Source organism: Nicotiana tabacum, chromosome 16, assembly GCF_000715075.1.
Source record: "Nicotiana tabacum cultivar K326 chromosome 16, ASM71507v2, whole genome shotgun sequence".
Classification (NCBI taxonomy): Eukaryota; Viridiplantae; Streptophyta; class Magnoliopsida; order Solanales; family Solanaceae; genus Nicotiana; species Nicotiana tabacum.
In genome coordinates, this window is record NC_134095.1 from 3,122,792 (window position 1) to 3,145,612 (window position 22,821).

General features: G+C 35.0%; 2 protein-coding genes across 4 annotated transcripts; one reads left to right on the plus strand and one right to left on the minus strand.

The window, feature by feature from the left end:
* The first annotated feature begins 186 nt into the window (after positions 1–186).
* Positions 187–8,227, plus strand: LOC107784166 (uncharacterized). Of its 3 annotated transcripts, XM_016605247.2 has the most exons (10): positions 187–344; positions 494–565; positions 1,088–1,162; positions 1,590–1,673; positions 2,062–2,142; positions 4,943–5,012; positions 5,087–5,178; positions 6,793–6,834; positions 6,928–7,008; positions 7,866–8,227. In XM_016605247.2, exons 1-10 carry the CDS (start codon positions 318–320, stop codon positions 7,935–7,937), a joined length of 696 nt encoding a protein of 231 aa, XP_016460733.1. In that variant the 5' UTR covers positions 187–317; the 3' UTR covers positions 7,938–8,227. The 3 variants fall into 3 exon arrangements, with proteins under 3 accessions (XP_016460733.1, XP_016460734.1, XP_016460735.1); XM_016605248.2 differs by lacking the exon at positions 2,062–2,142; XM_016605249.2 differs by lacking the exon at positions 1,590–1,673.
* Positions 8,228–9,141: 914 nt separating this feature from the next.
* LOC107784162 (protein RADIALIS-like 3) lies at positions 9,142–11,629 on the minus strand. Its single transcript, XM_016605240.2, has 2 exons — positions 11,256–11,629; positions 9,142–9,367 (listed from the first exon to the last, which is right to left on the minus strand). Exons 1-2 carry the CDS (start codon positions 11,513–11,515, stop codon positions 9,343–9,345), a joined length of 285 nt encoding a protein of 94 aa, XP_016460726.1. The 5' UTR covers positions 11,516–11,629; the 3' UTR covers positions 9,142–9,342.
* Between the last annotated feature and the right edge of the window lie 11,192 nt (positions 11,630–22,821).

A 22,821-nucleotide genomic window follows, 5' to 3' on the forward strand; every position in this document is an offset into this window, starting at 1 on the left:
AAATCACTTACAAATTCAATTATTATTCGATTTTAAGGGTAAACATAATTGCGCACGTAAATCTCTTGATGAAGTAATGAATAATCTAATGAAAATTGAAGATAAGTGATAAAATAGAGAAAATATTTATATGATTATTCGTACTATTTCCTAATTTTTTTGGTGAGTTGGATGACATTTGTCAATTTAATAAACGTAAACGGGTTAGGGCAATTGACTGTACTATAACGGCTTCAATACCCGTTTCCAACAGTACACTTCATTCAGGAAATTTCCCTCCAATCGGACCTTCGCTAGTCGTTCAGTCTCCGGCGAAAATGGAAGCCAATGTTCCCCAGTTTAAGGTAATGCTTTCCTTTACGGAGAATTACTCTTATTTTACTTATGGTGAACTCATTTATCTGCTTTCTCAGTTCAATTATTTAAATCCTTTTGCATATTTGCTAATTTTGTTTTCTGGATATAATGTTCAATTTAACTCCTTTATTTTCAGCTAATTTTGGGTTCATCTTCTACCGCCCGTAGAAAAATTCTAGCCGACATGGGATACCAGTTCACAACCATGGTAAATTTCCAATTATCATTTATTGCTTGTTTTGTCTATGGGTAAATATGCTCCTATTTCTGTGAGATGTATTTACAATTCAAAAAGACTTAAACTTGGACCAGTTCCTGCACTAAATCATTTTAATTGGCCGTAAGTGACATTGAGGTAAATATACTTAAGAGGAAATGATATTTGAATAGAAGTAAATGTCCCTACAAAGATCTTCTGTGTTAGTTTTACTGATCTCTTGTGTTACTTTTTAGTGATCACCTATGAAAAAGGTCATATAACTAAACAACGTTTGTAATGGATACAAAAATAAATCTCCCTGATATTTACTAATTAACAATATTGTTAAGTGACAAACTGTATATAAAAGACACTATGTCATGTTTGGTGCATGCAACGGTTGTTCCATTTACAATTCTTAGTTGAATAGATAACAAAGGATTGATATTGCTACTCCAACTAGATTGAGATTGAGGTGTAGTTGATTGACTGTTTTTAAAATTGGTGGATTTTCACATTGTTGTAACATAGTCTGCAGATATAGACGAGAAAGCTATCCGGAAAGAAAAGCCCGAAGATTTAGTTATGGCTCTTGCAGAGGCCAAGGTTTGTTTTCCTAAGAACTTGTGCAAATTCATGCATCTCAGAACATATTCTTGAAGTGGTTTACTGCTTTGAAATTGCTGTATAGAATATTGAATCGGTTAGGGCACATTTATAGATGATGCCATTGTGATTTACTCTTGTCTGTGGCATTGGTTTTTGATTTATGAGTCACTGTATGTAAGGCGTGATGCATTCCTTTCAGAGTATCTCGTCGTGATTTATGTCACTTCAATTTCGGGGTTGATGTTATTTGTAGAAGTGCTCTATTACATACCTTGTTGTGATTGTGTATCAGATTTTTAGGCAAATCATTTAGGCTGTTCTATTTCCTGGTCTAGTTGAGTTAATTGGTTTGGCTCATAGTTTAATTGAAGCCTTGGTTTTGAAAATGCTTGTTTTAATTCCATGTAATTGTATTGCATGTCAGGCTGATGCTATCATATCAAAATTTCGAAATACTGAAAACCTAGAGAAGGATTCCAATCCAACACTTTTGGTTGCAGCTGACACAGTATGTCTTGCTTTTTTTTTTTTTGCCTTTTAAAACTTCCCACCAGAAGTTCTTTTTCTAGCTTCTATTTGAAACCGATAATATGCTATTTCTGCCAGTGCTTTTGAATGATGGAAAAGTTGTGTGCTTTTTCTTTTCTTGTATTGTTTTTCTTGCTTTTTATGCTCTGTACTGTATATACCTTTTTTCGTTTTGCTTTTCTTCTTTCAGAATGATTAGATTTCTTCTTGGGATATTGGAGGATAATTGTGATGTCCACAAGCTTGCATAGTTACACAAATATTTTCTTTCTTCTCATGATGAATTCTGCAATTATTGGACTTTGCTTTATAGTCTGAAAGCATACATCATAATTGGCATTGATCTGAATTGCTGGAACTATAATCAGGCAGAAGCCATCATACCAAGGGTTTCCATTGGTGAATCCGAAGGGGATGCCGAGCCAACACTTCTAATTACCTGTGACCAAGTATACCTAATTTCTGTTCTTGTCATCATTTATGGTTAATTATCCGATTGATTTACTATGATGCTTTTACAAATATTAGCTCTGTTTTCTTTCTCGTTTTCCTCCCTAACTAATTTACTACTTTACTTTAGGTGTTTGGTTAAAATACGACACTTTTACAGAAATTTTTGTTTGATCATAAAGTGGTGTCTTTGTAAACGCGGATATGCATACTTAGTGCTGATTCTTCAAAATACATTACCAAAAAACTGCACGTACCTGTATCGGTGCTAACAGCACACCCATATCGGATACATATCTGTTAACAACTCCATACAATATAAGCTTAACAAGAAGACTGCCAATACTTTTTAGTCTAAGCAGCAGAAACCAGCCAACATTCATTTTAATACCTGGTGTGCTTCGAGAACTTATAATCTGATTTGCCAGGGGAAAATATTGTAATTAGAGTTGGCAGTTTGCCACAACCTAGAGCAACATGTTTCATTTGGTACAGTTTGTTCAAGCAACGACTTAACTATAATTCATATGGTTAGCTGTTTGGTTCTACTTATGGCAATAGGCTTTCATTGCTTTATGAGGGTCTAAAGCTGAGGTTATAGCAGGCTTGTTTGTGCTTTTTGAGTTGATAGCTTGTTGATTAAACTCTCTTTTAGCTAGAAAAATTGTTTCATAAGTTTCTTTGAAAAGTCAAAGAACGTGTTCAGCTAGCTGACTCCACTTATCTGTTGTACTAACTTTGATTTGATGATTGCACATGGTCATAACAAAGAAAGAGTAAGTTTCCCTAGAGCACCAAGAGTCTGACTATTTCAGTATTTTGGTTTTGAGCTGTGAATCTGGCAAATGAAGCAGCTATAATTTGATAAGATACTTCCGCCTCACCCTTGTTTTTTCGGCTTAACTAATCTGAGGTCATAATTCCTCTATTAGAGATGTTTACAGTGGCATGATACCTGAAGTCTATTTACTTTGTTCTATATCCTCATGCACTAGTTTCTTTCTGGTGATAGGACATCCTCTTCTTGATAGGCAGAGCAAAACTTTCATCGATTTCTATAGACTTATAAAGAAAGAGTCTTTTATTGATTTCTGTAGCACCAAGAAGGCTCCAGGAGTAGCACGCTGGAAAATCCATCTTTTCTTTTGGAGTTTTTGTAGTATATGATGTAAATATTTATGAGAACTTGATCTTCTCTTCCTATATTTCTGAAGTACCCTCTTGGTTCTTATCACTAATAAAATACCTTATCCTATAAGAAAAAAAGTCTAGGAAGCCGAATATGCTATAAATTTCATTTACGAATTCATCATATACCAAAAGTTCACTAGATGAAGACAGTGAGATTTTATAAAGGTATGGATGTTGCTTTCCCTTCGCAATCTATGACTTATCTCTACCCAAACTGGTGAAGATGTGCACAACGGAGTGGTTCTTCACACTTGTCTCTGATCTTTCCTCAGGTCCCTGCCAGCTTTCTACTACTCTGTTAAGGCTATTAGGCATCAATAGGAGTGACAAACGGGTGGGTCGGGTCGGGTCGGATATGGTTCGGGTCATGAAAAAAGGGGTAAATTATCCCACTCGACCCATATTATCCATGACTTCTTGCATATGATCACTTTTGGGAGAATTCTTAGTCTCCCTAACTTGAGGAACCCCCAATTTGAGGCTTTACAAATGTAAAAGTTAGACCCATTGGTTATCCATTGATTACCCATTGGTTAACCATTTTCTAAATAGATAATATGGTCCTTATCCATATTTGACCCGTTTTTAAAAAATTCATTATCCAACCCATTTTTTAGTGGATAATATGGGTGGTTAACTGATTTCTTTTAACCATTTTGCCACCCCCAGGCATCACCGACCGCGCTCCATCAAGTTTAGAGACATGCTTCAGATCTTCCATTTCTTCTAACAGTGTAGAAAGAGATGTCTAACATGTGTCATGTTTAGCTAACCATCCAAAACATGCTACCTTAGAATGTGCCTCCATTTTCCAGATCATCCTTCGTGGCTGCTGTCTATACCCTTCTATTTCCCCCCCTTTGCATGAATTGATAACAAGATTTCACGGAGAAGATACCATCTTCCTTCAAAGTTCGAAGTCCACTGTCTATATCTGATAGACATATGTAATCCCAGCACCCCTACCAGCAAAGTAATACTCCCCATTTTCCAATCCTGAATGTTTATTTTCCGGTTCAGATTCCTTCCCCCTTCACTGCTGCATTCTGCTATAGTGCATCTCTCGTGACCATTAGATAATATATCCATTTATCTCTTTGAGGGGAGCATATCCGGTCCGGCTATCCTGCACTAATCTTATTTCCTGCCATATTCCCACCTTTAATCTTGTGAAAGGTTGGAAATCACTCCATAATTTGCTGAATTGTTTCCAGAGACCTACCATGAGAGGTCTTGACTGATTTATCGCACCAGTAGTCTCCACACCTTTGATCACCTCCTTCATTTCATCTTTTTCTTCACTGAATCTCCATAGCCATTTAAATAATAGACTGCTATTTTGCAAGATCAAGTCTCTCACCCCAGTCCCCATCTTTTTTCGCGGCCTTTCGCCTCTCAAAACAGTTTGCCACTTGGTTAGATGCATCATCTTTCTATATCTATTGCCTTCTCACAAGAATTCTGATGATGGGACATTCTAGTTTACATGTTTGGGAATTTTTTTTCCTGTCCAATTGTTCTCGTTTTCTTCAGTTTATTTCATGGTATGAGAACTTTCCATGTTAATAATCTTCTCCTAATCTTATTCTAACTTGAAATGATCTGGAGGTGGTGGTCTATGAAGGTATGGTCAGGGAAAAACCATCCACTGAAGCAGAAGCACGACAGTTCATGAAAGGTTTACCATTTCTCCAAATGATTCTTGGTATATTAGTTTTGTAATTCTGCTAGTCTTACACTGGTAATTTGCAGATTACGCTAATGGACATGCAGCAACTGTTAGTTCTGTTCTTGTTACAAACCTGGTAACAGGATGCAGAAGAGGAGAATGGGACAAAGTAGAGGTACCTCTGTTGATTTCTTCTCATTTTCAATCATCAGATTGCTCTCTGTGGCTTTTTATGCATTTTTGCTTTTCAGTGGATTTGCGTCTACTTGCAATCTCAAATTTGCAATGAATACCTCTAATTTAAATATTAATAAATAAAAGTATTAAATGCTCACAGGCGATTAATGACTTCTACGCGTTGGGTTAGGCTTATTGAACACTTCACAAGGTTCCAATTCCCAAAAGCCATTCAAATTAAAGTTTACAGAGATGAGTTTGTGGAAAGTAGAAGTTAGTTGAAGTTGGGCCAGATTGGAACTACGTATCTGGACTTGTGAGACAACACCAACAACAACAAACCTAGTGAATTCCAACAAGTGGGGTCTAGGGAGGGTAGTGTGTACGCAGACCTTACCCCTTCCCACTAGTATCTGGACTTGTGAGAATGAGGCAAAATTTATAACTGCTGAAATGATGTTCAAATACTGATGATATTGCATAGATTGTTGTTTCCGACATATTCAATTACCATGTTCTTAGGTTCTCAAGATTATAACTTCCACAATTATGCACCTATTGTCTGATGATCTGGAAATTTTTTGTGTATATTCAGCTTAGCTTAATCAAGTGTTTAAGCATGTTACCAAAAAGTACAAACGAGTGATGAAATTATTGAGTTTTTACACTTGCATTTGCCTTCAAGAATGCTTGACCTTTTCCTAGATTCATTCAGATATCCACTACATTTGCTTATTGTCTTAAATCAGGAAAATTGCCTATATCCTGTTTGGCTTTTTAATCATTAAGTGTTATAACATGTTACCTCAGTGAAGATCATAATCATAAGTGGCTCTCTTTCTGATTGCATAAGTTCTTTCAAGACGTATCCGCTGAAGTGGTTGAGGCCTTAACGGTATATTTTTCATTAGCCTGGTTGTGAATTCTGGCTTCTGTTGCTGTCATTGATCTATTGTCTATTGTTTATTTTCTTCTTCTTGAGCCGAGGGTCTTTCGGAACAGCCTCTCTATCCCTCTGGGTTAGGGGTAAGGTTTGCGTACACTCTACCCTCCTCAGACCCCACTTGTGGGATTTTATTGGGTTGTTGGTGTTGGTGTTGGTTTGTGAATTTTGGATTGCAGCACAAGTTCAATGCTGCAGCTAATGGTTTCTAATAGTGGAAGTACCATTTGTACCTTTACTTTTGTTTTCCACCTGAATTAGGAAGTCCACCATACCTTTTCCCGTTCATCCTCTTCCGAAAAGTCAATGCAAGCATCCTTTTCCCGTTTAAGTGCAGATTTTCAGAAAGCTGCCATAAATCCTTCCACAATATGCTCAGTGATCAAAGAGTTTCTAATTAATTTGATGGTTGTGATTGAACTGACTTTCAATGAGTTGGAGATGGAAGGTTCGCCAGGTGAGATTGTTTGTGTTAATGGGAGGTTAAACTCGTGAATCTTTAGAGAAAGAGAGACCCTTTTTGTTTATCCCTTTCGAGCATGTGGCTTCGCCCCTGTACCTCCCGCTTAGTTATTTGTGTACCTTAACTGCTTGAGATTTTTAGCATAATCTCGTTTATTTTTATTTCTCACTCATCCAGAAAGAGGAATAACATTCTTTTGGTTGCAGATCTATTTCCATGACATACCAGATCAAGTTATAGATAAGCTGGTATAACTTTCAGCTGAATTCTTAGTCATTGATCTTATCAGTTGATGCATGCTGTAGTCTGTTGTCTTAAGATCTTTTCTTTTCCCTGATCAGATTGAGGAAGGGATAGTTCTTTATGCAGCTGGTGGCTTGATAATTGAACATCCTCTTATTTTACCTTGTATTAAGGAAGTGGTGAGTGTACCTTTCTCTCAAATATCATCCAACACAAGTCATAGTCGTGATGGTTTTAACATTTGTTTGTTTGACCCTTCATCCTTATGGAGACCTAAACTTTCATGAAGCCATTGATGCCAATGCAATAAAAATAAAATGATGGGACAGAATATCTCTGGAATACCTGACCGAATGAAAGAACTTCACTGATTTTTATTTAAGGCAGGATACCCAGATTTTTATATTCAGGCCGGATACAAATCCAAATCTACTCTTGTCCTGATAGGTATACGAATGCTTCCCAGTGGCTCTTGTCAAGAAGAAGCCGATATGCTCATTAGGTCTATGGAAAAGCTGCTTTAGAGTTTCGAGAAGGTGTTTTTGCATAAGGCATGATAGAGCTACGAGTGTCTTACAGCATATAAAGGATATTAAAGTGTTTGGTTAATCGTGAAAGGAACTTGTCGTTTGTATAAGATGTACTATTAAAGATACCTTTTGGAAGTGCCTTTCCATAAAAATTTAGGCTTTAGACAAAGTCACACCTTTTACTTGATTTTACCAAGCACTAAAAGTCCTCTAAAGAACAAGAAGTACCACAACCTTAATGAAATGCTTTTGTGACTTGGTTGCCAACCACTCTAAGAAACTTAAGGAATAGAACTTTCTTTCCTTCTGATGGAAAAGTTTTTTTTGGTTCTTGCTGCTAAGCATTCCCGAAAGACCCTCCACGCCTCTTTTAGTACTAAACGGCAACTTGCATCAGCATCTGATGTCAAATATTCTGCATATACCATGTTTTATTCTTTTTTTTCTTCTTGTTTATGTATATTTACGACTTGTTATAATTTGTAAGATGGTTTTTATCTGGGCAGGTTGGTTCAACTGATAGCGTGATGGGTCTCCCAAAAGCTCTGACTGAAAGACTTATAAAGGAGGTTCTCTAATATGACTTGGAATTTTTCTGGGCCAAGTCCTACCTCATTAGTCGACCCCAACTTGCTTAGGACCAAGGCATGGTCATTTTCAATGGTCCGCCCTCATTCTTATTTATGACATTTCTGAGTGATATCATGAATTGAGTTCTATGTCAGTGATCTCTAAGACACAATCCAAATGTTTACTCAAAGATCATAAATGCTATTTCATGTACTAGATGTCCTATGCTTATCAGCTGGTAATGGACATCTAATGGTATTTTATTGTACTTTAAGATATCCTCTCAGTTTACATCTCATTGCCGATGGTATAATTGGTTATGGCTTATTTTATTGCATTCCAATTAAGCAAAGGTTCAAATCTTAGCCGGTTGCAATTTTTTCATAAGGCAAAGGCGCAAGGTGGTGTAGAAGTTAATACCTCAGTAGGGTAGCATGGTGGTGTGTTTTACTTGTTTCTTTTATATATACGTTACAAGGTGGGAATCAAATCCTTACCAATAAATTAAAATAGCCAACCAATTGGATTACTAAAACTCCTTTGATCCTTTTTTTCATATTCTTTTTTAATACTACTAATACAATCTAATCTAAAATGCAACAAGTTAATGAAAATTAACTAAAACTATAAAAAGTTCACAAGCAAAAAATGTGCAGAAATCATTTTCAAGCTACACAGTACATTATAATACTCAAAGTTACATTAGGTTCTTACATTATATTACTCAAAGTTACATTAGGTTCTTACATTATATTACTCAAAGTTACATTAGGTTCTTAAATTATAAATAAGGTGGGGTCTGGCATATAAATTCTTGTTGACACTCAATTTTTAAGTTCATCTTAGACTTATATTACACAGAAATAATAGTAATAATAAGAAGAAGAATAACAATATAGAGCAAAATGTTGTATAAGTTACAGTTAAATCTTCAAAAGAAATGCTATTGAGTGCAAAGAGGCTTTCTTGGAGCATATAAGGTGGATAACGCAATGCTTTAGCGTTCTAAAAGACAACGTTGCCGATTTGATTTTCTCTTCAATATTAATGGAAGCAGTCACTAATGCTTGCATTAGGGTAATAAATATGTCTACATTATACCTCTTAAGGGTGCGACCCTTCCCTTGACCTTGAGTGAATGCGTTATTTTTTGTGTATCGGATTGCCTTTTTTTACTAATGAGTGTTCTCATCTAATGTCTGGATAAGATCATAAAGAGGAACAAATTTGTAACATGGAATCCATTATAACTCTAGCAGAACATGGACAGTTATATTTGGAATGTATATATAGTTGCTATCAAAGGAAATTTATCCAACAATGAAAACCAAAATAATCTTTTATTGGAGTTCCACTGCTCATATAAAATAGGCTCCTTCTGAATAATATAAAGTACTGTGCTCTTTCTCGCTTTTATTGGAGCTTCAAATACTTCAGCCTGTCCAAAAAAGAAGGAAAAAGAAAATAAGAAGAATTTAATCCCAACTCATCATAAGAGAACCTAAGCGGCAATGGCGCTGAAGTATGATTTTCATCGAGGGAATTCAAAAAATTTTAAAAGTAAACACACGAGAAGCTAAGGGGATTCAACATCTAATATATATACATGAAAAAAAATTTAACCTTATATACACGATGTAATATTCAATGAAGAGGTTTCGGTTGAACCCTTTCTGCCCATCTAGCTCCGCCCATGCCAAGAGGTAGCTTATATACAATTTATCATCACATACTTTCACGTGGTTTGCATATTGAAACAGTTCAAGTGTAAGAAACACAAACAAGTACAGATTTTGGAGATAATTTTATCCATGATCATTGAACTTTTGTGTTTGTTATCCAAAAGTCATTTTTCTTTGTTTGGTTACGTAAAAATCATTCAACTTTGTGTTCATTACACAAAAGTCATTTTACTTTCTTTTGTTACACAAAAATCATTTTACTTTGCTCTAGTTATCACAAAAATCACATTTTTACTTGAAAGTCTATTATGTCCTTGATATTATATAAACCTTCATATTTATGTAATACCTTCTATATTATATACTATATAATATACTTTTAACTATGTATTTTATTTTATAAATAAAATAACTTAATATTATTTTATTTTTTTATAATATATTCGTATATTTAATTTTTTCTTAACGTTAATTTTCAAGATATATTAGTAGCGTTATAAAACAACTTTTTTTCAGCAATTTTTTTTAAATTTAATTGACCGACCAAAGTTGGTCTGTAATTACCGACCAAAGTTGGTCTGTAATTACCGACCAACTTTGGTCAGTATGCCCTTCCGACCTTCAAAATACCGACCACACGTTAATGGTCGCATTTTGGACGGTTATTGGCCATTACCGACCAACTTTGATCGATTTTTTGAATGGTTTTTTTCCGAATTTCTTGTAATATAATTTCCCAAATAACCAATTACCCAAGTGAATCCCCAAGAAATATCCCTAGCTCAATTCACATGTAGTACCTAGGAATTTTCCTTCAGATTAACATATGATTTTTTCCTCATTTTCTTGTTTGTTTACTTGCGAATTTTCTCACGGAAATGCACTTGCCGATTTATTTCTCTACTAATATATGTTAAAGTTACTGACAAATTTAAAAATGCCACTAATATATTTTGAAAATTAACGTTAAGAAAAAATTAAATATACGAATATATTATAAAAATAATATTAAGTTATTTTATATATAAATAAAATACATAGTTAAAAATATATTATATAGTATATAATATAGAAGGTATTACATAAATATGAAGGTTTATATAATACCAAGGGTATAATAGACTTTTCAAGTAAAAATATGGCTTTTGTGATAACTAGAGCAAAGTAAAATAATTTTTGTGTAACAAAAGAAAGAAAAGTGACTTTTGTGTAATGAACACAAAGTTGAATGATTTTTACGTAACAAAAAAAAGAAAAATAACTTTTGGATAACAAACACAAAAGTTCAATGGCCATGAATAAAATTAACTCCAGGTTTTGGATGTACTAATAATATATGAGTAAAGAAGAATAACGAATGTGCCGTGTACATTTCTACATGGAAAAACATGTTTGAATCTCTATTCAAGGATATATATGTATACGACGAGTAAAGAAGAATAGACAAGAGGGGTTGCTCTGATGGTAAGCAACGTACACACTACCCTCTTCAGACCCGGATTATACTGGGTTGTTGTTGTAGTTGACAAGTAAAAATCTTAATCGGTAAAGTAATTTTTACGCTATCTACATGCAATGTTCACAAAATCGAGGAATAGATATTTAATTGATAACATTGTGAGATTGTTATTTAATTTTACGTACCTTTGCTCTTCATCATCCATGAAATTGTAGCCTTTACCATTATTTGCCTTGTTGTAATTAGGCAAAGCAACATTTCCAGATTCAATGTGTTTAATATCTTCAACAAGTTTTTCATAATGCCTTTTCACTTCTTCCTCAGATTTTCCACCTACTGCTTTGGCCAAATTACGCCACCTGTCTGGTGTTTCCCTGTCATAAATAGCCAATGCATTCTCAAACAACTTGTTTTGCTGGTGTGTCCACGTTGAATTTGACGCCATTTTTTTGGTTATAATTGCAAAAATTGATAAAAATATAAGGAAAGAAATAAATGTATAGTTGTGTTAAAAGTGATGATAAAGAGAAGATGCAGTGAACGTTTTTGGTGCAGAGAAAAGCTAACATGTTTGTTCGATTTATATAGCAATGGGGACAGAAATAGACAGAATATGGTGGGCCGGTGAAGAGGCGTTCTCCTCTTTTTTATTTCTTTTTTCTTTAGCTTCTTGTGTTGTTAGTATAATTTAAAAACCATGGGAATTTTCGTAAAAGCCAACATGGTTTTTTTCCCAATTATTACAAAAGTTAACCCTCAATTCGCAGACAAAATTATTTGGAGTCTGATCTATAGGTCACGAGATCGAGTCGTGAAAGTAACTGTTAATGCTTGAATTAGGGTAGGTCCAGAGGCATATCCAAGTTGATAAATATGGATTCACGCTAAAAAATTCTTATAGTGCAATAATTATTGGGTGCACCTCTACAAGTAAAATTAGTAGTTCAAAACCTACTCTGGACGGTCTTATTTTCGACATATATATACATACATATATATATATATATATATATATATATATATATATATATATATATATATATATATATATATATATATATATAGTGTGTGTGTGTGTGTGTGTGTGAAACTTACTAAAATTTCAAAAAGAATATAATTTTGAACCTATCATTTCAAAAGTATAGTGGGTTCATGGTAAGAGACTAAAGTTAAACCCGTCAAATATAAATTCTAGATCCACATCTTCACAACAGTGCACCCATCCTCTTGAAATCCTGGATCCGCCTTTGGGTAGGTCTATCTGTTTGAAAAAATAGACCCGTAAAAATAATATTCACGGTATTAGTGATAAACACAGAACACTAAGTTATGATTAAATCAGCAAGAATAGAAATGCAGCAATAATGACACCAAGATTTTACGTGGAAACTCTTCTGGATAAGGGAAAAACCACGGCCAAGAAGAGCAACTGATATCACTATAGCGAGGAATTTTACACTGTGTAGTAACGAGTAAAAATACTCCTAAGACCACTACACCCTTAAAAGAAATAAACACTCTTTTGCTTTTTCCACCTCACTACAATATCTCTCACACTCTATTTTTCTTCACAAACTATTTTCTTATAGTTTATGGAATACCTTGCTCTCTCTTTTCTCTCTTTGTTGGTGTGTTGAAATGAGAGTTGAAGCTCTCCTTTTATAGCCAAAAAACTCACTCTCTAAAGGCTATGATATTTGACAATTTGCACACACTTTTCACAATTTCAACAAGGTTGGCTACCAAACCAAACCAAGTCAATAAAATTGGCTACCAAATCATTTGAATGAGATGGACACCATATCAATCTCCCCCTCCAGTCTCATTCATCTAGAGGAGGTAGCACTGTCTTCTAGTCTGAGTGTATGCCGACAAGTTCTTTGCATAGCTCGAACTTGTCTCTTGGTACCGCCTTGGTCAACATATCAGCTTAATTTTCACTTGTGTGAATCTTTTTGACCTGAAGTGATTCGTTCTCCACTTGCTCATGAATCCAATGATATCTGACGTCGATGTGTTTTGTTCTTGCATGGTACATGGAGTTTTTTCTTAGGTCTATTGCACTTTGACTGTCGCAATAGACAACATACTCCATCTGTCGCAATCCAAGTTCTTGAAGAAATCTCTTGAGCCATATCATCTCTTTGCCTGCTTTAGTAGCCGCAATATACTCCGCTTCAGTTGTGGACAGTGCGACACACTTCTGTAACTTCGACTGCCATGATGTAACTCCCCCTGAAAAAATAAACAAATATTCTGTAGTGGATTTTCTGTTATCAAGGTCACCTGTCATATCAGAATCTGTATAGCCCTTCAAAATATTGGATTTGATCCTTCAAAACATAAGCATTCATGTGAGCTTCCTCTTAGATACCTGAGTATCCACTTTACAGCTTCCCAATGCTCTTTTCCTGGATTTTTGAGAAATCTGCTAATAACACCGACTGCATGAGCAATATCTGGTCGAATGCATACCATTACATACATCAAACTTCCGACAGCAGAGGAATAAGGAATCTTGGCCATTCTCTCTTTTTCCTCCGTTGTTGTAGAGCACATCTTCTTGCTCAACTTCAGATGACCAAGAAGGGGTGTGCGATCCAACTTAGCACTTTTCATATTGAAGCGCTCCAGAACACGTTCTATGTACTTCTTCTGTGACAAGTAAATCTTTCTTTCGTTTCTCGAACAAGTAATTCTCATTCCCAAAATCTGCTTAGCATGACCCAAGTCTTTCATTGCAAAAGACTTATTCAACTGTTTCTTCAACTCGTCAATCTTGGAAGCATTCCTGCCCACAATCAACATATCATCCACATATAGCAAGAGGATGATAAAATCATCATCAGAAAATATTTGTACAAATACACAGTGGTCTGAAGAAGTCTTCTTGTAGCCTTGCTCCCCTATAACAGACTCAAACTTCTTGTACTATTGTCTGGGAGTTTGCTTCAATCCATATAGTCTCTTCTTAAGTTTGCATACAAGATTTTCTTTACCTTTTGCCTTGAAGCCTTCAGGTTGTTCCATATAAATCTCCTCTTCTAAGTCACCATGAAGAAAAGCAGTCTTCACATCCATCTGCTCAATCTCCAAATCAAGACTGGCAGTCAAACCAAGAACTGTCCGAATGAAGGACATTTTCACGATAGGAGAAAATATTTCGTCAAAGTCAATACCTTTCCTTTAACCAAATCCCTTGACAACCAATCTAGCTTTGTATGTGGGCTTCAAACTATGTTCTTCAACTTTAACTTTGAACACCCACTTGTTTTTCAAAGCTCTCATGCCCTTAGGCAATTTCACCAACTCGTAAGTATGGTTTTCATGCAGAGATTTCATCTCATCTTGCATGTCTTCAATCCATTGATCCTTGTGCTCATCTTCTATGGACTCCGCATAACATTCAGGTTCTCCCCCATCAGTGAGTAATACATAATCATTGGGTGAATAATGGGAGGAAGGAGTACGAGGTCTAGAAGACCTCCTGAGTAGAATATCTAACTCGTCCACAACTTCGTGAGTAGGAGCATTTACCTCATCAACATTAGCATTGTTATCACCATCACCATCACCATCAATATGCTGATCTGGAATATGGTTCTGGGCATCACCATCATCATTGAGCCCACCAGCGTCATCCGCATTTGTATGAGGAATTTGATCAAGATTAACTAAACCTTCAAAACTTGGAGATTTTAGCTTCTCCGCTTTGTTAATATCTTCAATGGTTTGATCCTCCACGAAGATAACATGGCGGCTTCTCACAACCTTCTTCTCAATTGGATCATATAGCCTGTAACCAAAATCATCAAGGCCATAACCAATAAAGATGCACTGCCTTATCTTGGCATTTAATTTTGGCCTCTCATCTTTAGGCACATGTACAAAAGCTTTGCAACCAAACACTTTCAAGTGGTCATAGAAAACATCCTTGCCATACCAAACTCTGTTTGGAACATCACTTTGCAAAGAAACCGCAAGGGATAGATTAATAACATGTGTGGCGGTCAACAAAGCCTCATCCCAAAAGGAATTCGGTAACTTTGCTTCAGAAAACAAACATCTGACTCTTTCCATCAAGGTCCTATTCATCCTTTCTGCTAAACTATTAAGCTGAGGAGTCTTAGGAGGAGTCTTCTGGTGTCTGATACCCTGTTGTTTGCAGTATTCGTCAAACGGTCCACAATATTCACCACCGTTATCAGTACGAATACACTTCAGCTTCTTTCCAATTTCTCTTTCAACTGAAGCCTGAAACTGCTTAAAGACACCCAACACTTGGTCTTTAGTCTTCAAGATGTAGATCCAAAGTTTCCTTGAACAATCATCAATAAAGGTAGCAAAATAAAGCGTACCACCCAAAGTCCTTGTCTTCGCTGGACCACATAAATCTGAATGCACTAACTCAAACAACTCTGTCTTTCTTGAAGGGGGATGAAACTGGAAAAAAACTCTTTTTTGTTTTCCAGCCAAGCAGTGCTCACATTTTTCTAATTTTGCACTTTCAAAATTTGACAAAAATTTCTTCTTGGCCAGAACATTTAGTCCTTTCTCGCTAATGTGGCTAAGCCTTTTATGCCATAACGTTGAAGAGCTATTGCTCTCAACGACATTCACCATATCAACACAGGTAGAGGTCGTAGTCCAGTATAGACCATGACGTTTTTTCCCACGAGCCACAATCATCGAACCTTTAATGAGCTTCCACTTTCCAGCACCACTGGTACTGACATATCCCTCATCATCCAAAATACCAACAGAGATCAAATGCAAACGAATATCAGGTGCATGCTTTACATTATTTAAAACTAGTTTAGTTCCAATACTAGTTTCCAAACAAATCGTTCAAACACCAGTCACCCTAGATACAGTCTCATTACCCATACTCAAAGTTCCATAGTCACCCTGAGTATAGGATGAGAAAAATTCATTCCTTGATGTCATATGAGATGCGGCACCACTGTCCACAACCCAGCTTGACTCGTCACAAGCAATATTTATCAGATCCGCATCAAGGATAGTAACAAGATCTTCTGTAGTGACGGTGGCCACACGATTGTCATATTATTTCTGTTCTTCCTTGTCTCTATTCTCCTTTTTCAAAATCCTGCAGAACTTCTTTGTGTGCCCTTTCTTCTCGCAATGATAGCACTCAATATCTTTAAGTCTGCTTCTGGATTTGCTTCTATTATGTTATCTATTTTGAGAACCCCGATTCTTGCTTCTCCCCCTAGAGTCAGTCACCAAGATATCTGATGAGGAGGAACCCTGAGATTTTCTTCTCATCTCTTTATTTAAAAGGCTGCTCTTGGCAAGATCCATAGAGATCACACCATCTGGAGCAGAATTTGATAATGAAGTTCTAAGAATTTCCCAAGAATCTGGTAGGGAACCAAGTAGAAATAAGCCTTGAATTTCTTCATCAAATTTAATGCCCATAACAGATAACTGGTCCATGATCCCCGGAATATTATTCAGATGATCTATCATCGCTGAACCATCGTGGTATTTAAACCCAACATCTGCTTTATCAGAAACATCTTGTTGTTTCCAGTTTTTTGAGCATACAAACTTTCAAGGTGCTCCCATAGGGTCCGAGTATGTGTCTCCCCAGAAATATGGTTCAAAACATTATCGTCAACCCACTGTCTAATAAAGCCGCAAACTTGCCTGTGTAACAAACTCCACTCTTCATCTAATTTATTATCAGGTTTTATAGTGGTGAAGGCAGGTTGATGAAAATTCTTGACATAGAGCAAACCTTCCATTTTGCACTTCTAAATGACATAATTTGTGCCATTCAAAGTAACTCATCTACTAGTGTTGGCTTCCATTGTTTATCACAAATACAAATATTATTTATTAGGAGACCAAAGTAATTCTTTTCTGATGTGGAAGTTCACGTTGCTTGTCTTCTCCTCACACCTAACACCCCTCACCCTCACCCTCACTTCTGTTGGGAAAAATAGACCTGCAAAAATAATATTCACGGTATTAGTGATAAACGCATAACACTAAGTTATGGTTAAATCAGCAAGAATAGAAATGCAGCAATAATGACACCAAAATTTTACGTGGAAACCCTTCTGAATAAGGGAAAAACCATGGCCAAGAAGAGCAACTGATATCACTATAGCGAGGAATTTACACTGTGTAGTAACGAGTAAAAATACTCCTAAGACCACTACACCCTCAAAAGAAATAAATATTTTTTTGCTTTTTCCACCTCACTACAATATCTTTCACACTCTATTTTTCTTTACAAACTATTTTCTTATAGTTTATGGAATACCTTGCTCTCTCTCTCTTCTGTCTTTATTGGTGTGTTGAAATGAGAGTTGAAACTCTCCTTTTATAGCCAAAAAGCTCACTCTCTAAGGTCTACAATATTTGACAATTTGCACACACTTTTCACAATTTCAACAAGGTTGACTACCAAACCAAACCAAGTCAATAAAATTGGCTACCAAATCATTTGAATGAGATGGACACCATATCACCGTCTACATCATACTTTTTGGAGTGCGGTCCCTGCATAAATGCATGATACCTTGCCCTTTATAATGTAAAAATTGTAGTTCTTGAGTTAATAATTCCTAAATTATTAAGTACCTATGTTTTGTTTAGTTCATTGCATTAAAATGAAACAATTTTTCATTTTTTTCCGGCATTGCTAAGTATAAAATAATACTGAATTTTATACCGGGGATTATTCTCTTAATAATCCTAGCAATCAAGCGAGCTTAGACTAGGTAACTAGGTTTATCCTTAATCCAAGAAAAGTTGTTCCCTAACCCCATTATTTTTCCGTCACATCTAGCTATAGATCTCTAATTTCTGGGCATTTCTTAGTTGTAACGTAAAATATAAATCTCCACTTCCCAACAATGAGGTTGAAAAAGCAAATGGTAAAATCAATTTCCAACGGCTGAAAAGTGGTTCTATTATTTATTTCGAGATTTGTAGTTTATCGGTTTGAGATTCTAATCCTTTTAAGTTACTGAATTAATAATTACTAATATTTTATACATATATACTAAATTACTTGAAGGGAAAATTTGGAGCAACGATAAAACTATTTCCATATGACGTATAGGTCACGGATTTGAGCCGTGGAAGCAGCCAATAATATTTGCATTAGGGTAGATTGTTTACCTCACACCCTTTAGGGTACGGACCTTCTTCGAACCTTGTATGAATGCTGAATACTTTGTACATCGGGTTGTCCTTGTTTCTTATATACTGAAAGACATATACAAAATTTGGACTAAAATTAATAGTTTCAATCGAACTCGTAACCTACACTGACTAGCTAATTATTCTTTATTTTACATGTTTTCAACTTTGAAATAACTTTTGAAGAGTACATAATTAATATAATGAAGGATGAGAGTGAGATCAAGCTGTGTGCAGGGCAAAATGAAAAGTAGCTTTTGTTGTGTTGGGTGTTTTCCTTTTAGGGAGAAATGTTAAACGTGATAAGGCCTCCTCACTTTCTTCTTGGCTCTTGCCTGTTTTAAACAAAGTTCCATATCAGTTTAGCTGGCTCAGTTTTCTTCCGTACAATAGCTGTACATTTTGTTCAGGGTTCACTCCAGCTACTCCTTGATAATCTTTGTCTCGCAATGATTAATACTACTCCCACAGTTCTAATTTACGTGAACCTGTTTGACTGAATACGGAGTTTAAGAAAAATAAAAGACTTTTGGAATTTGTGGTCCTAAATAAGTCAAAAAGAGAGACCCTGCGTGGTTAAAAAAACATCTCATTAAGGTTAGAATTGGAAGCTTAAACTAAATTGTTTTTAAATTTAGAAATGGGTCATTTTTTTGGAACGAACCAAAAAGGAAATAGATTCACATAAACAGCAACAGAGGGAGTACTATTTTCGAAATTTTACTGACACAATTAATTTTGATTCGCCTATTAAAAAGGATAAATAGTTCTCCACCAAGAAATTCTTTATTCCAAAGGCTCGGATACAAGACATTCGGTTAAAGATAAAACCCTTAAGGGTCGTTTGGTTGGAATGCGATTTATACCGGTATAAGTTATGCCAATATAAATTATATTGGGATAAGTTATGTTGGGATTAGTTATGCTGGGATTGTTGTTTATTCATTGTTTGGTATGTTGTATTAAGAATGACAATTGCATAATTTCTAAAAAGAAGATATAAATTATACCAGTGCTAATTACCCCACTTTCTATAAGGTATAAGTTATCCCAGTGTTAAAATTAATACCGAAATAACTTATACGTAATTTGCTAACCAAACAAAGTATTAATGTGGTATTAAATTTTTATACCACTCTTATATCTTCTTATATCTCATACCAAACGACTCCTTAGTGGCGTAATGATTAGTATCCTAGTAGTCTAGTACGTTACATGGCTTAAATGAAAATTACACTATATGCGGAGGAGAGGCAGAGTCCGAATTTAATTTTCATGGATTCAAAATTATATGAAGTCACATCAGGTGATAGTAATTGAGTTTTGAATTAAATTTGTTGTACATATTTAATGACTTTCTTGATATGCATATTAGGTAGGTTTGGACTAAAATTAATGGGTACGATGTAACCAGATCGAGGCGGAGTTAGAGAAGTAGATACGAGTTAGGATGAACCCAATAATTTTTGCTTAGACCTTGTATTTGTATTAATAAATTTATTATATATGTATAAATATTTAATTGTGAACACATTAACTAAACGAGTTATGGATTCAAGGATAACTTTAGAAAATAAACTTTAAATTTCGGCTCCGCCTCTAAACATGTATTACCTTCTGCCTCCGCCCCTAACTATGGAGCACTACTATTTTTTTTCTTTTTCGTCAGCCTGTCAATCTTTGTGTTCTAACTGTTTGATAAATTGAAGATTATATATTCAAGTGTCTTAAATCATAGGTTCGAGTCGTGAAAATAGCTATTATGTTTGTATTAGGTTAAACTGTCTATGTCACAGGTGCGGGCATAACTCATAATGGGTCATTCCCCGAACCCTACGTGAATTCGGAATACTTTGTTCACCGAAGTGCCCTTTAATACTGTGAGGTCGTATGATCATCCAGGTGATATATGGAATGGAATCCTTATCATCCACGTTGGTGTCCAGCAAATTTTCATATTTGTGGATATACTTTTTCTGTCCTTCTCATAATCTTTAACCTCACCAGTACTATTATTCTTTTCCTTTTTTTTTTTTTGCAACTTGAAGTTGGGTTTTTATATTCTATATATATACTTGAATAAGTGGTGCTGGGATGGATTCTTCATTTCGAATAAAACCATATTGACATTTTCAGCTTAATTGACAAAGGATAGGGAATCTGTCATTTTTACATAAAAGATCTAGTGCCACAACAAAGCAAGATTGTAAATTGTAATGTTAACAAATGTCCAAGCAGATGTTGGATTAATTTCTCGTGGTCACTAAATTTCATTCACTATAATCATAAAATCACGAAATTATTTTAGTCACATTAGAATAACTTAATTTTACACACCATAACAGTAAACTTACAATATACTACACGTCACGCTAAATTAACTGAAATTTACATATTATAACAATAGTAAAGACACAAAACTATACTTACTCAGAGACGGATCCAGGATTTATGCTCTATCGGTTCAACTTTTAAAGTTTTTAGCATCGAACTCATTATATTTTTAAAGTTATGGGTTCATATTTACTATATTTGCAATTTTAATGAATTTTTACACATAAATTTTTACTCCGCTTCAAAAGTTATGGTATCAATTGAACCGTCCCTAACTTACTACATCCGCCCCTGTACTTACTATACTAGTTAAAGTTACCTTGATAGGTAAGTTTCGTAGCTATGGTGGATAATGTTCAATTACTTTTATGTGACAAAAAATAATTTCGTGACTTAACTATTATAATGAATAAAATTTAATGACCATACATGAAAATATTAACTCATCAGGTATTAGTAGGTTCCAGAACCTAATTTCCTTGGATAATGTATATTTTCTTTAGTTCATATTGGGGTTTGGGCTGTTCAAATTTCTTAGGTCACTGTCCCAAATCATAAGAAGGTGCATAGAAAATGAGCTTTTCAACTTTCTTGGAAAACTTTTCAAAAGTTGATACTCAAATATACATCAAGCTACTGATAATTAGATTCCTTATCATCCTTGATTCTTCTGTGTACTACTAAAAAATTTAAAAATTAGCTACAAATCGCTCGTAGTTAACAGAACATTTCGATAGTCTATCGCTAATCTGTCGTTAAATAGAATTAACGACGATTTTTTTTTATTTAGCTACATAATTTGTGTTTTTTTACATGGATTAAATTAAGGACCTGCCTTGCATGGTTATCTCTCTCATTTCTTTGTCAAAAAATCTTTGAAAGGCATCCTGTGATTATTCTCCTATAGTCCCAAATATGGTCCCTTCTTGCAATTTGAGCTTGGTGCCTAACCTTACCTTTTCCACTTCTAGTGTCCAAGTGTGAATTTCTATCTTTCTGGGGATTCTTCCAACTCAAAGGCTAAGATTGCTCTTGCATGAGAAAAGAAATATATTACTACTAGAATTCCTTATGATTGCAAAATAAGGAAAGGAACTACTTTTGATTTTCTTTAAATATAATATTAGGTGTGCGAATAAAGTTCATCAGTGAAAATTGATTAAAAAAAAGTTGCATATATACGGTACTATATGATCTTAATAGTATGTTTTTCCAAAAAATCATATAAACGACTTAGCTCAAAGCGGACAAATCAAAGTTAAAAGTATCTATTGGTTGGTTTAGCAACAAGCATAAGTAATCTTCCTTTGAAGGGACTGTCCGTTGAAGTGGAATAGAATTTGCCTCATATCCTTTTGCTTATAGTCAAAGGATGTGATTCCCTCACCAAGATGTGTTATGCAAGAAGAAATCTTTAAGAATTTTCAACAAGCTCCAAGAATTACATAAAAAATGTTTTATCTATTTTGCGCCAAAGATAGGGGATTAAAAAAGTGCAGAATTTTCCAGCCTGTAATGAACAACAACAATGTAAAATCATATCCATAACCCAGGGAACATGGAGATGCTGGCATTTTTTTGAAAAGGAATGAAAGCCATTTGACATATGCTCATGGTAAAGAGAAGATTCAGTAGAATCATCTTTTCTTATAGGATTTGGATGTTCTTTTCTTCAATTCTTTTTCTCTTCTAATTTGAAGATGATGGACAATACTTTTATTAATTTCTTGGTCATAGGTGGGGAAATAGATTTTTTTTTTTTATAAAAAATTCATTCATATTATTCACTAAAGATGAATTGGATAATGAACTTTTTATAAACGGGTCAAATATGGATAAGAACCATATTATCTACTTAGAAAATAGAGAACCAATGGATAACTAATGGGTTTAACTTTTACATTTATAAAGACTCAAATTTGAAGTTCCTCAAGTTTGGGAGACTAGCGATTCTCCTAAAAATGATCATATTCAAGAAGACATAGGATAATATGGATATCCATATTATGCGGTTAACCGTTGTTTATCCGTATTATATGCGGGTCGGGTCGGATCATTTATCCGTTTTACATTATTTGTTTTCGACCCGCCCGTTTGTCACCCTTAGTCGTAGGGTTCGAACTCCTGACCTCTAAATTCTGATTAAGGCTGGGAAAATCCAAATCATCCCACCACGACCCTTGCCGGTAAAATCCATGCAATCTTATAAAGTAAAGAGAATATAATGCAAATCCAGAA